Consider the following 14,472-nt stretch of genomic DNA (forward strand, 5'->3'; position numbering starts at 1 on the left):
CCTTGCAGCCTTCTGTTTCTCTAAGTTTTGTTGTTCTATATAATATTTCTTCTGTTGCTGCTTGTGATTTTAGTAGTATTTTAATTGGTCTCGTTTTTCCTTCTTGATATGGTCCCATTCTGTTTATTTCTTCTACTTCCTCTTCCAAGTTCTGCCTATCTTCGTCGTTTAGATTCTTCAGTAGGTCTTTGACTGATTTCATTTCTTCTTTTTCTCTTTTTGGTCTATATTTTATATTTTTTCTTTTATTCCAAATACGACTACACTCTTCTTTTTTCTGCAATTTCTCTAACTAAATTTTCTTTTGTCTTGAGGACTCCTATCATTTTGTTTGTCATATTTTCTTCTTTTTCTTTAAGTTGTTCTTGAATCACCTCCTGAAAATCAGCCTTATCTTTCTTATCTTGGACTCTCCATGCTTGTACTTCTTTTTTAATCACGTTCTGTACTCTTTCCTCTTCCTTGTTTACTAGATCTTTCAGCTTCTCTTTTCTTTCTCGGCTTTACCGAGTCCTTCTTCCATCTGCTTTTGTAGTTAGCTACTTCCTTTTTAGTTCTTCGTTTTCCGCTCTTAGCCTAGCTTCGTTTTCTTCCACTTTTTTATCCTTTCTCTCAGTTTTATAAACTCTTTTTCCTGTTCTTCATTCACTTTCATTTCCATCTTCTCCTTTATCAATTTATCTAGTTTATATTCAATATTTAACACTCTCTTAAGTAGTGAAGTAGTCGTCGTATCGAAGCCTTCGAATACACGCTCACCTTCACCAACATAGTCATCATCAGCTTTCATTCCTTCTCTAATCTCATGTCTGTATTTTGATGGAATCTCTTTTTCACTCATCATTCCTTAATAATTGATTGCATGAAAAAAAAATGAGTCCACACTACCTGCCCAGGCCACTGTAAAAACTGTACAACTGGTATGTAGTGAAGATTAGCTGATTGTCGGAGCGGCGCCCGTGCGTCCTTCCTCGACCATGTCTCTCGTGTATTTACCTAGTTGTATTTACCTAGTTGTAGTTTTACAGGGCCTGGGCTTTATGCTCGTGTGGTCCCGTCTCCATATCTACACTTATCCAATTTTTCTTTAAAACTATATACACTCTTTGCTGACACCACTTCCTCACTCAAACTGTTCCAAGTCTCAACACATCTTTGCGGGAAACTAAATTTTTTAACATCTCTCAGACATCGTCCCTTCCTTAGTTTCTTACTATGCGATCTTGTGCTTCTAAAGTCATATTCTTCTCTCAGGATCAGTTTCTCATTATCCACTTCATCCATTCCGTTAATCAATTTATAAACTTGTATCAGATCCCTCTCTCTTCTCTGCTCCAAGGTTGGTAGATCCATTGCCTTTAGTCTCTCCTCATATGTCATCCCTTTAAATTCTGGAACCATTCTTGTAGCCATTTTTGTAGTCTCTCTAATTTTCTTATGTGTTTCTTTTATGGGAGTCCACACAACTCCTGCATATTCCAATCTAGGTCTTATTTTAGTACTTATCAATTTCTTCATCATTTCCTTGTCCATAAAGTGAAATGCTACTCCAATATTCCTTAGCAAATTATACGTCTCACTGAAAATTCTATCAATATGGCTTACCGGTTGATTATTTTCTTCCATTGTCACTCCCAAGTCCTTTTCCTTTTTTACTTTTTCTAGTTCTACTCCATCTTCCATCTTATAGATTCCCACGGGTCGTCTTTCACTTTTTCCCATTTCCATGACATGGCTTTTGTCCACATTGAATTCCATCTCCCATTTTTTGCTCCATTTCCAGATCTTGTTTAAGTCTCCCTATAGTGTGTTCACTGTTCACTGTTTGATCTGCTGCAGTCTCTGACGAGACAGCCAGACGTTACCCTACGGAACGAGCTCAGAGCTCATTATTTCCGATCTTCGGATAGGCCTGAGACCAGGCACACACCACACACCAGGACAACAAGGTCACAACTCCTCGATTTACATCCCGTACCTACTCACTGCTAGGTGAACAGGGGCTACACATGAAAGGAGACACACCCAAATATCTCCATCCGGCCGGGGAATCAAACCCTGGTCCTCTGGCTTGTGAAGCCAGCGCTCTAACCACTGAGCTACTGGGTGTGTGTGTGTGTGTGTGTGTGTGTGTGTGTGTGTGTGTGTGTGTGTGTGTGTGTGTGTGTGTGTGTGTAGGAAGGCAGATTTGATATTTTTCATGTTCTCATCAGGCTGACATTAATTTATTTCTTACCAGTAGAACCTCTAAATAGTGTGCTTTGCTGGAACTTCCAATCCATACTGTCATATTTATGAGATTGATGTTTTAACTAGGCCACTGAATAGATAAAACATACTGTGTACTTGATATGCACTGTCTTAAAGATATTCTTAGAACAACTGTTTCTAATTTATGTTTTATTTTTTCTCCTTTTTCTTAGGTGTGGACTGATTTTCCATTCTGCTTGTGTCTCCTGAGTGAAGCCTCTTGTGTGTCCTATAGTAAGATCTGCTGCAAGTGCTCAAAATCTATTAAACCATCTCTCCATTCACTATTGCAGAAGTTTCACTCCAGTCATCAGGATAGTCTACAGAATAACTCACCACTAATGTCACTATCACTTTCTCATTACCTTATTGATGAGGTAAACTTAAAAGACTTTTTATTACCAGATAAGGTGTTAAAAAAATATCATATGTTATTAGACATTGTTAATCATCAGTCACAAAGATCATGTTGTTTTACAAAGGGATATGCACACTATGTTGAAGGAACAGGATCTGTTGTGCAACACAACAGTCAAGTTGATATGTCAGAGATTTACTCAAAAGTACAGGCTCTAAGTGATGATGATCAACTCAAAGTAGAATTGCTGCATCAACTGGAATTGAGATATTTCACTCCTGAGGAAGTGGCTCGATTAATGTGCTTTCCATCCTGGTTCACCTTTCCTTCCACAACAACAAGAAAGCAGAGATACAAGCTGCTAGGGAATAGCATAAATGTCTTGGTTGTAACTTGTCTGTTATTGGTTTTAGTTGAAAATCAATAAACATATACCACTTTATTTCTTTTCTGAGTTTGCTATCCATCTCGAATAAAATACACTCATTAAGATTTCTTTCACACCTTGCTATTGATTCATTGGTAACACGTTACACCTGAGCAAAACGTGTAATAATGCATGATGATGTGAATACATGGATAGTGCAATAAATACCATGATATTAGTTTACCTGCATAGTATCAATGAGCTACATCACTATGTTCATCCAAAGTTGTATGTTACGCCTGCCCTTACTTAAATTTCAATTGAGTCAATGTTGTTCACCATCTCCTGGAATACCTGAGGAGAAGAACAGTATAATGAAAGTATCCATTGACAATTTGAATTAATAGAATACATTTATTTAAACTTTGAACTTAAATGCAAGTTGCATGTAAGCAAATATTCATATTTATAGATATGAATTTTGTACTTTTTAAGTTTGCAGTGTAAGAGAAATATGTTATGATTGATTTTTTTTTTTTTTATAATTCTTGAACTTCCTTTTATGTATTACCTTATGCTGTTTGGCTTTAATATAACATTAAAGCTGGTAGACACTCTATTATTGCCTTTACTATCTTTAGTTGGCTTTTTCTTCTCATACTCAGTAATTAAAATGGGTTAGAAAAAAAAAGTAGAAGTAGATATAAAGATAATTAACATTGTTTTCTAAGAGCATTATAGAATAGTGTTGTCAATAGAGAAACATACCCAAGCTGGTACAGGCAACTCTAAGTTCACAGCTGTGTCTACCAGAAGTTGTAGCTTATGTTGGCCCTCCTGAAATATAGTATATTAATGTACCAAACAAAATCTTGCCATTTCATGTTAGGCATAAAAACCAAATTATCAGTTTGATATTTCATTTAACGTTTGGCTTGAGTGTTAGAAATACTATTATTGTTGATATTATTATTATGTATAAGCCAATGGAAGATTGAAATATTGCACCATATGTACATTCCTAGTGATGATATGTCAGGGGATCTCATTTCATATATAAAACTATTTGTTGCTGTACTTCTTGTCTATAAGGATTTATTGAGATATTTTACTTCAATTTAGATTTTGAGAGGACCTGATGTCTGTGATGCAGGAGGAAAATAGTAGAGGAGAAAGTGAATATGTACATAGACCTAATCTGTGATAGAAAAATGTTCTGCAATTTGGGAACCATCAACTAAAGATTATAGCATTGAGGTTGAGAGGTGGAACACCTGAAATAACATTCTGCATTTCATTCCTGACCTTGATGATAAATCTCTGATTGAGCAGAATGAAATAAATATGTTAACATTGCAGAAAACTATGAATATGAACATCAGAAAAATTGTTCACTTCATCATACAAACACTTAAACTGGCAGATATATCCAATGTAGATTACTTATCAACAGATGTTAGGCACACAAAATTCAAAACAGCAGAATACTGAAAAATTTTAATAGAACCATCAAAAATTAAAAATAGCAGAACCTGAAAAGTGTAAGATGAAGCAAAAAGAAGCAGCTCTTTGATATCATTCTTTTGACTGACTACCTTGAGGTATGATGCCACGAGTCAGTGGTGATCACTCCTTATCTGATCCATTCACACTGAGGTAACTGGTGGCACTGTGTGAAATAGGTCTAATGAAAAGAGGGAGAAAAAACTCACCAGATAGCGGGTGTTACACATGCCCTTCAGAACTGACAAGGCAAGGGGTCCCACCCCCTTGAAGGGCATGTCATGGCCCACTTTCCCATACTCATATTCTGTCACTGAGATCATTAGGAAAATAGTATGAGCATTACAAAGGAACTCTACTGACAATGCTATATGATTAGAATCATGCATGATTATTTTCTATTATTTTGTTCATGATATTAAACAATGTATGATGTTGAAAAGGGTAAGTAAGTAAAAATAACAAACTTGTACAAAATAGAAAACCAATATTGGTTTTCTAACGGTAGATCAGTTTTAAGTTTCATGTTACTAGTAAGTCATCATTAAAGTAGGAACGAAATTACCTCGTGACTGTGGAAGGGTTTGCTGAACATTCCTGCTGTATCTTTCTGAACAGTCTTCACTGGTGCTTAGTGCTTCCTGTAAGATGATTTTGACAGGTATTTGGACATACAATGCTTGCATGATGTGGTAATGAATTTTCCAATGAGATACTGCAAAAAACAGTTACTCCATTCTACTCTCCTCTGTTATACATATCACTTTCAATTTTCTGTATCAATTTGAATGCAGTTTTTGAAGTAATCATTATAGGTACTTAAGACTTTGCTTGTAACATGATTAACTTTTGTTCAGTGATATTTTTACTTTTTGTAATGGAAATTGACAACAGATAAAAGATGAACCCACCTCGATCTCAGGAACACTAAAGAGGATATCCTGACTAAAGCTAGAGAAGAGTGCTTGGGGACCATTCATCAGAAGTTGGAAATCAGCCATCTTTTCTAGAAATTTGATACTTTTTTTATAGAATGTGTTTGCTCTCTGGAAACCAAAACCAAGAACGATTAATTATAGAGCTATTCAGAGGAAGAGGTGGTGTAAGAAATTCTGTAGAATTTGCTGAAAATGCATCTCATACCACATTTTTTTTGGGGTGGGAAGAAATTAATGCAAGTTTTGTTATCTTATGTACGCCTAACCCTCTGTTATCACGCAAAATTGGTGCCTAAAAAAACGTGTGATAGCGGAAAACACGATAATGGAAGTGAAGAATAAATAGGAAATAAATAAATTGGTGCCTCAACCCAAAAATTTTCCTAAAAAAACAGCTCTGAACAACAGAATACAACCTGCGAGACTGAGGGGTGGTGGTGGTGAGCAGAGTGACCAGAACCAATCAGCTCCCTTATTCAAATCACATGATGTCAATACACAGCGATGATTGGTTGCTGGCTCCTCCTCCTCTTCCTCCTCCTCCTCCCCCATCTAAACATTCATCGGTGTGTGGTTGAGATATGGGTAGTACTACTACTTCTACTACTACTACTACGGATGCACGATAACGACTTTCCAGATGCGCTAAAACTGAATTTTGCAGATTTTCAAAAGTGCGCGATAACGCGTAAGCGCAATAACGGAAGGGCGTGATAACGGAGGGTTAAATGTATTGTTTATGAGATTTCTTAGATTTCATGCAAGCTAGGAGTATGTATAATAAAAAAAAAATTAATGTTCTTGCACATACACACCTTATTAAGTTTTGTGATATTCTTAGAATTCGTAAGGACACAGCGGTTAAATTCTTGTTCATTTTTTGCTGTGCCAGAACATAGAGCAATTGGATCAGGGAGCCAGTCCTTCACACATTCCTTTACCTGAGTAGTGGATTAAAAGAGTTTGTGAGCACATGTATAAGTTTTTGTAGTAATTGTTCATTGTATTGTTTTCTGATGCTAAGGAATATTTTGTGAACAGCTTTTTTATATTCACATGTCACCACACTTATTTGAGGTTTAGTTGTGCAAGCATATCATTCTTTCTGTAGCAGCAACAGAGAACTAATTTTATCACTGCTGCATCATGAAAGATCCATCTCTGCTCCCAGATCTGATCTGGTTAGCTGAAAAATCTGATGGAAGCAAACTATCCATAAAGGTCCTTTATGGTACATCCCATTTTATGCATTTATGTCTACTCCATTCAACTTTATCATGTGCAACATTTTTTTCTTGCTCTACAGACATCCATCTTGGTATTATAATAATGCTCTCTTCATACTGTTCCATCCATGGCTTTTCCGTATACACCATGTATATAATTCAGTTATATTTTTTACCATGTTTTTTTCTTCCTTCCTCATAATATCCAAATCATTATGACATTCCTTACTCTTCTAACATTAGTTTCTCATTCCCATATCCTCATTTCTCTCTGTCTATGAATATAATCCTATTACTGGTAGTTGACAAATTATGAGCTATGTGACTTTTGACTGTTCAGCTTTACAACCACAACTATGACTATAACATTAATGAACAGAATATGGTGATAAAATATGACAAATCTGATAATGGAAAATAATGAGCTATTAAAATGGAATAAAAAAACAAAGAAAATATATTTAAAATAGCATATGACTTAAAGATGAATACAATGTGATTACTGAGCATGATATATTTATGGTAATGTAACATGGCTGACATGACCTGATTGAGTTATGACTGGTTTGTTGTAACCAAATGTGGCTGTTAGTCAATGACTACATGTATACATATTCCTGGATGTTACACCTCAGCTTGTGTCATAGACCTTTTCTGATTTCTTTCTAGAACCAGATAGAAGCTTATCTATAAGGCATTAAAGAATTAGATATTTAGACTTGATGAACGAAGAGAAATTAAAAACATTACATGCCATAAAGGTGTATAGCACAATATTTTACTCTTTAGTTCATAGGTGCAGGGAAAATTACACATCAATAATAATTAGTACCTTCTCAAAGGTGTAAACACTGCTGAAGCAATCCTTGCAGGACAACCGTGTGCTATCTTCCACTAGCATTTGGCATATCTCCAAACCTGTTTTAGGCCAGGTTACTTCAGACTGATTTTCTTTCCCCTGTAAGTAAACATGCCAGTTAGTTAAGTCATTGCTTTCAGAATTGGTATTACCAATGTTATAATTGCCTATATTTTATCTAAATATAGTTTACAATTACGCTGGTTGGCTAATTTTACCAGATTTGATGGTGAAGACAGAAAAGTAAGAATGTATGAGACTGCTTGCACAAGACAGTGAAAGGTAGAGGCATGGGTCACCAGTTTGTGGTGCATATGGTGTTTTAACTAATTTTTCAATACTTTGTTTCATAATAGTAAAATAAACGCATCATACTTGGCTTATTTCTCTCTTTGGGAATTCAGCTGAACAGTACCTGACAGCTTCACATGTTGCATTCAAACAGCTTATTGACAAACCTCAGTATTGGTTTCAGATATTGGTGTACTTAAGGTGGAGGTAAAGAGCATCCCCAGTACCACCATGGCCACTGCTGGCTGGGATCCCCTCATGGCTGTACCTCTTGGTGCGTCTCAGTGATGTGCTGCATAGATCTAAGTGAGTCCAGGTGTGGTTCAGATGTGCAAGTGGGTGACTGGTTGTGACTAAGTCCTTGAGTAATTAATTTTTACACTGTCAGTCCCATTTATGAGCCACTTGTGTTCTGCCTATCTTCTTTGTGTTCACTGTGCCAGTTCCTTTATATATCATTTTCCATCTATATCATCAATTTTCTTTTCATTGTTCTTCATCTTTACATATTCAGATGATCTTTGTTATCATTCTCTCTTTCTTTGAAATTGTGTTATATTGTTATATATATATATATATATATATATATATATATATATATATATATATATATATATATATATATATATATATATATATATATATATATATATATATATATATATATATATATATATATATATATATATATATATATATATATATATATATATACCATCACAGGTTCATATATCATGTAAGGTGAAAAGAAATTCCTACGATGTATCCTTGAACTAAATTATAGGTTCTACTTAGGACCAAATTTGAACAATATTCATAAAGTCTTCAATATATATTCCTAGTTTACTAAATATTATGTCCTGCATTTGTTACGTGTGTCCTCAAATCCAACATACTTATTTAAAGGTATTTGACTATAACTTATCTTTCTCAAATTGAGTATCACTTGAATTGATTTCATTATTCCAGTGGCTCCATATTCACCTAAACATACAGTTTACTGATGGCACACTCACAATGATTCATTAAATGAGTTGTATTACTCTTGTTAACATAAATTTTACCTTAGGGCCCTCAATATCACACACACACGTGTGTGTGTGTGTGTGTGTATATATATATTATTCCAGTGGCTCCATATTCACCTAAACATACAGTTTACTGATGGCACACTCACAATGATTCATTAAATGAGTTGTATTACTCTTGTTAACATAAATTTTACCTTAGGGCCCTCAATATCACACACACACGTGTGTGTGTGTGTGTGTGTATATATATATATATATATATATATATATATATATATATATATATATATATATATATATATATATATATATATATATATATATATACACGCACACACACGTGTGTGTAATATTGAGGGCCCTAAGGTAAAATTTATGTTAACGAGAATAATAAAATTCATTTTATGAATCATCTTTGTGAGTGTGCCATCAGTAAACTGTACATTCAGGTGAATAGGGAGCCACTGGAATAATGACATCAATTCAAATGATACTCAATTTGAGAAAAATAAGTTATAGTCAAATACCTTTAAATAAGTATGTTGGATTTGAGGACACACGTAACAAATGGAGGACATAATATTTAGTAAACTAGGGATATGTACTGAAGACTTTATGAATATTGTTCAAATTTGGTCCTAAATAGAACCTATAATTTAGTTCAAGGATACATCGTAGGAAATTTCTTTTCACCTTACATGATATATGAACCTGTGATGGTAAAAGAGGAACACAGGTGTTTCATGAATGAGGACCTCCTCCCTCCACCCCTCTATGACTTACATGGAGGGCATGCAGCTGCTCCCTCACAACACCATGTTCATGTCTGTACTAGATAACCTACCACTGCATTTGTAATTAAATGTCATATTATTCTAATTTGGTTGATCATTTAATGAAGATTAATGGTTCCATTAATTCTTAAAATTATTTGTGTATTCATCAGTTTTTATATTAACCTATTAGTGCCTAGTCTTAGATCCCATTTGAATTTTTCATGAAATTTGGTACAAAATGTGTTTATGGGAAAAGGAATACAAATCAAAAGGAAATTTTTGGAAATTGCATTCTGGAATTTGGAAAACATGCACATCCTTTAAAGTATGCGTTGGCACTACCTTAGAGAAAACCTGTAAAATATGCAAAGTAGGAAAACTGAAAGAAGACACTGGAAATTTATATATATTATGATATTTATTGAACCTCAATAATTGTTTTAGGAATGAATGTGTGCTGTTTAAGAAATCTAACTTAGCAAAATCAAAAGATGATTTTTTACAAAATTATTGATGAAATACTTTTACAGTTTAGATTGAACTTCATCATGAATCAGACAAATAAGCATGATGTTTATTTCTACACATGACCAAGTAAATCTCAAGAGAGGTATGTTTCCATTGTCTTTATGTCCATCACCATTCCCACCTTGCAATAAAGACACCAGACCAGGACAAAAAAGACATTCATAAAACCAGTTATGCAGCGACCAGTGCCACTTTCAGTTGCGAGTTCTAATGGCATAATACATCACCATATTATCTAGGAGGTTCACACTGCCCATATGGGTGTTGTAGACTTTGATGGTGTCTGGCTGGTCCACATCTACCTGTTTCATCTCCTCTGATGAATATCTGAACAGAAAAAGAATGTAAATTCACTACATATATGTATATGTGTGTATATGTAATTCACCTCGGTCGTCTGCTGGTCACCCAGCTAGTCTTCCCCATTACGGAGCGAGCTCAGAGCTCATAGACCGATCTTCGGGTAGGACTGAGACCACAACACACTCCACACACCGGGAAAGCGAGGCCACAACCCCTCGAGTTACATCCCGTACCTATTTACTGCTAGGTGAACAGGGGCTACACATTAAGAGGCTTGCCCATTTGCCTCGCCGCCTCCAGAATTCAAACCCGGACTCTCTCGAGTGTGAGTCGATCGTGCTAACCACTACACTACGCGGTGTGTGTGTGTGTGTGAGCGCGCACACAAGTGAGTGACTGTGTGTGTGTGTGTGTGTGTGTGTGTGTGTGTGTGTGTGTGTGTATTTACCTAGTTGCAGTGTACAGGGTTCGAGCGGGGCTCATAGTGTCCTGTCTCCATATCTCCATTTATCTAGTTTTTCTTTAAAGTTATGCACACTATGTGCTGTGACAATTCCATTATCCAATGCATTCCATTTTTCCACCGTTCTGTGTGGAAAACTGTATTTTCCAATATCCTTCACACACCGCCTCATCCTGATCTTCTTTTCATGTCATCTTGTCCTTCCATCTTCTTCCGTCAACAGCACCAGGTCTTCTTTGTCTATCTTTTCAATATCATTTACCATCTTATACATTGTTATTATGTCCCCACGTTCTCTTCTATCTTGTAAGGTTGGCAGTCCCATTTCCTTCAGTCGTTTTTCACGTGTAAGGTCCTGTAATTCTGGCACCATCTTTGTAGCAATCTTCTGTATCCTTTCCAATTTTCTTATATATCCTTTTTAAAGCTCAGAGACCATACCACTGCTGCATATTCCAGCCTTAGACATATCATGCTTGTGATGATTTTTTTCATCATATCTTTATCCATGTAATGAAATGCCACTCTTATATTAGTCAACATCTTATATGATGTCCAAATATCTTGCTTATATGTTTATCAGGGCTCAGGTTTTCTTGTATGATCACTCCATGATCTTTTTTCCTCTTTAGTCGTCATTATTTGTTCCTCTCCCATCAAATAATTCCATACTGGTCTTCTCTTACTCTTTCCTTCCATTATGTGGCATTTCTTGGCATTAAACTCCAATTTCCACTTCTTGCTCCATTCATAGATCTTGTTTAAATCTTTCTGCAACAGCAGACAGTTCTCTCTGGTTTTGATAACTCTTAGCAACTTTGCATCATCAGCGAATAAATTTATATAACTGTTTATCCGAATGTGAATGTCGTTTACATAAACTTGGAACATAATGGGGCTAACACTGACCCTTGTGGCACTCCACTAGTTACTCTACTCCAAGATGAGTATGTATCTCTGATCACAGTTCTCATTTCCCTATCCTTCAAGTAATCTCTTGTCCATTCGGGCAAGGTTCCACGCAGTCCTCCTATGTACTCTAGTTTCCAAAGAAGTCTTCCGTGCGGGAATTTATCAAAAGCCTTTTTAATGTCCAGGTATACTGTGTCTACCCATCCATCTCTATTTTCAAGTCCTGCAATAACTCTCGAGTAGAAGCTTAATAAGTTTGATACACATGACCACCCTGTCCTGAACCCAAATTGTCTGTTCGATATGACTTGCTCCTCTTCTAGAAATTTAACCCATTTTCCTTTGATGATTATTTCACATAACTTACCTACGACACTTGTAAGTGACACTAGTCTGTAGTTTAGTGGTTCAGTTGCCTTTCCTCCTTAAAATATTGGTATTACATTGGCTCTCTTCCACTCTAGTGGAACTTTCCCTTCATTTATTGAACTTTTGATGATTTTCAAAATTGGATCCAGTAATTGCTCTTTACATTCTTTTAACACCCAGCCTGATATACTATTTGGCCCCATTGCTTTTCTAACTTCCAACTTATCCAACAATCTTCCAATATCCTCTTTGTACACTGCAATCTCCTGTAATCCTTGGCAATCCAATGTCCTATTAGGTTCTGTGAAATCATCTGCAGTGAATACTATTTTGAAGCTCTCATTCATTATTTCACACATTTCCTTCTCTGTTTGGTATGTCTTCCCTTCTTTAATTATTTTTTCAATTGTTTCCTTATTCTTTATTTTGCCATTTATAAACTTATAGAAAAGTTTGAGTTCATCTTTGCTTTTATCCACTACATCTTTCTCAAACTTTCTTTCTTCCTCTCTCCTTACTATAATATATTCATTTCTAGCATCTTTGTACTGCCAACTATTATAGTTATTTCCCTGCTTTAAAAGTTTATTCCATGCTCTATCTTTTGCCATTTTTGCTTGTATGCATTTAGCATTGTACTAAGCATGTATTTTTTTTCTGAACTCTATAAACAGGAACAAACTTTTTTACTCCTTCATTGTATTTCTGTAAGAATATATCATATTTCTATTATGCAGTCTTCCTGCACATAATATTACTCCACTCAATATCAGCAAAATAAATCCTTAATTTTTTAAAATCCATTCTTGCATAATTTAATCTCTCTCCTGTATAGTCCTCTCTGTAACTTATCTCATCTTCCTGCATTTGCATCTCTACTGTCACATGATCACTTTTCCCCATTGGACTAAGGTATTGTATGATTGGAGGGGACTCTGGTTTCTTTGTGAAAAGTAGGTCAAACAATTATGGTTCTTCTTCCCCCTGTACCTTGTTGACTCCTCCACCCACTGGTCCATTGTATTAATCATAGTCAACTGTAACACTTTCTCACTCCACTGCCCAGCATTATCCATTACTTCCTTCTCTCTCCAGTTTATTTTTTTACAGTTAGTCTCCAACTAAGAGTATTTTTCTACCTTTTATCATGTTATCTAGGCACTTTATCACCTCTCTTTGCATATCTTTATGTTCTTCTGATCCCCATGTATTAGTCTTTAGTGGAACATATGTAACTATAATTTTTCTTTTCTTCAAATCTTCTGTTCTGATTGTTACTCCCATTACTTCCACTCTGTCCTCACCATATTGCACATCCTCCACACATATATTATCACAAACCATTATTAGCACTTCTCCTCCCCCTTTATCCTTCCTGTCCCTCCTTCAGGTATTATATCCCTCCTCTTTAAAGTTGACATGGATCCCTTTTTTTCAGTTTTGTTTCAACGATGCACATTACATCCGGCTTTTTCTCTTTCAAATAATCCCAAACTTCCAGTATGCTGGATAATAAACCATCTATGTTAGTGTGTGTGTGTGTGTGTGTGTGTGTATTTTACCTAGTTGTATTTACTTAGTTGTAGTTTTACAGGGTCTGGGCTTTATGCTTGTGTGGCCCCGTCTCCATATCTACACTTATCCAATTTTTCTTTAAAACTATGCACACTTGTTGCTGACACCACTTCTTCACTCAAACTGTTCCAAGTCCCAACACATCTTTGCAGGAAACTATATTTTTTTAATATCTCTTAGACATCTTCCCTTCCTCAGCTTTTTACTATGCGATCCTATGTGAATGTCATATTCTTTTCTCAGGATCAGTTTCTCATTATCCACTTGGTCCATTCCGTTGATCAATTTATAAACTTGTATCAGATCCCCTCTCTCCCTTCTCTGTTCCAGGGTTGGTAGATCCATAGCCTTTAGTCTCTCCTCATATGTCATCCCTTCAAATTCTGGAACCATTCTTGTAGCCATTTCTTGTAGTCTCTCCAGCTTCCTTATGTGTTTCTTTTTATGGGGAGTCCACACTACTGCATATTCCAATCTGGATCTTATTATAGTACTTATCAATTTCTTCATCATTTCTTTGTCCATGTAGTGAAATGCTACTCCAATATTCCTTAGCAAATTATATGTCTCTGAAAATTCTATCAATATGGCTTACCAGTTGATTATTTTCTTCCATCGTCACTCCCAAATCCTTTTCCTTTTTTACTTTCTCCAGTTCTACTCCATCTCCCATTATAGATTCCCACTGGTTGTCTTTCACTCTTTCCCATTTCCATGACATGG

At 35.6% G+C, this 14,472-nt stretch overlaps 2 protein-coding genes across 5 annotated transcripts in view; one reads left to right on the plus strand and one right to left on the minus strand.

Moving 5' to 3' along the window:
- Nucleotides 1-3,050, plus strand: part of LOC123505643 (tRNA (cytosine(38)-C(5))-methyltransferase-like) — a 41,137-nt gene extending 38,087 nt beyond the window's left edge. For all 4 annotated transcript variants that reach the window (XM_045257237.1, XM_045257235.1, XM_045257236.1 and 1 more), the window contains one exon: nucleotides 2,424-3,050. In XM_045257237.1, the coding sequence (XP_045113172.1) occupies nucleotides 2,424-3,035 (612 nt within the window). In that variant the 3' untranslated portion in view covers nucleotides 3,036-3,050. The remainder of the gene's footprint in view (nucleotides 1-2,423) is intronic.
- Nucleotides 3,035-8,120, minus strand: LOC123505646. Its single transcript, XM_045257247.1, has 8 exons — nucleotides 7,960-8,120; nucleotides 7,475-7,600; nucleotides 6,232-6,357; nucleotides 5,390-5,524; nucleotides 5,044-5,119; nucleotides 4,688-4,791; nucleotides 3,744-3,812; nucleotides 3,035-3,329 (listed from the first exon to the last, which is right to left on the minus strand). The coding sequence occupies exons 1-8, from the start codon at nucleotides 8,050-8,052 to the stop codon at nucleotides 3,285-3,287; spliced, it is 774 nt and encodes a 257-aa protein (XP_045113182.1). The 5' UTR covers nucleotides 8,053-8,120; the 3' UTR covers nucleotides 3,035-3,284.
- Between the last annotated feature and the right edge of the window lie 6,352 nt (nucleotides 8,121-14,472).

This window comes from Portunus trituberculatus, chromosome 18 (assembly GCF_017591435.1).
Source record: "Portunus trituberculatus isolate SZX2019 chromosome 18, ASM1759143v1, whole genome shotgun sequence".
Classification (NCBI taxonomy): Eukaryota; Metazoa; Arthropoda; class Malacostraca; order Decapoda; family Portunidae; genus Portunus; species Portunus trituberculatus.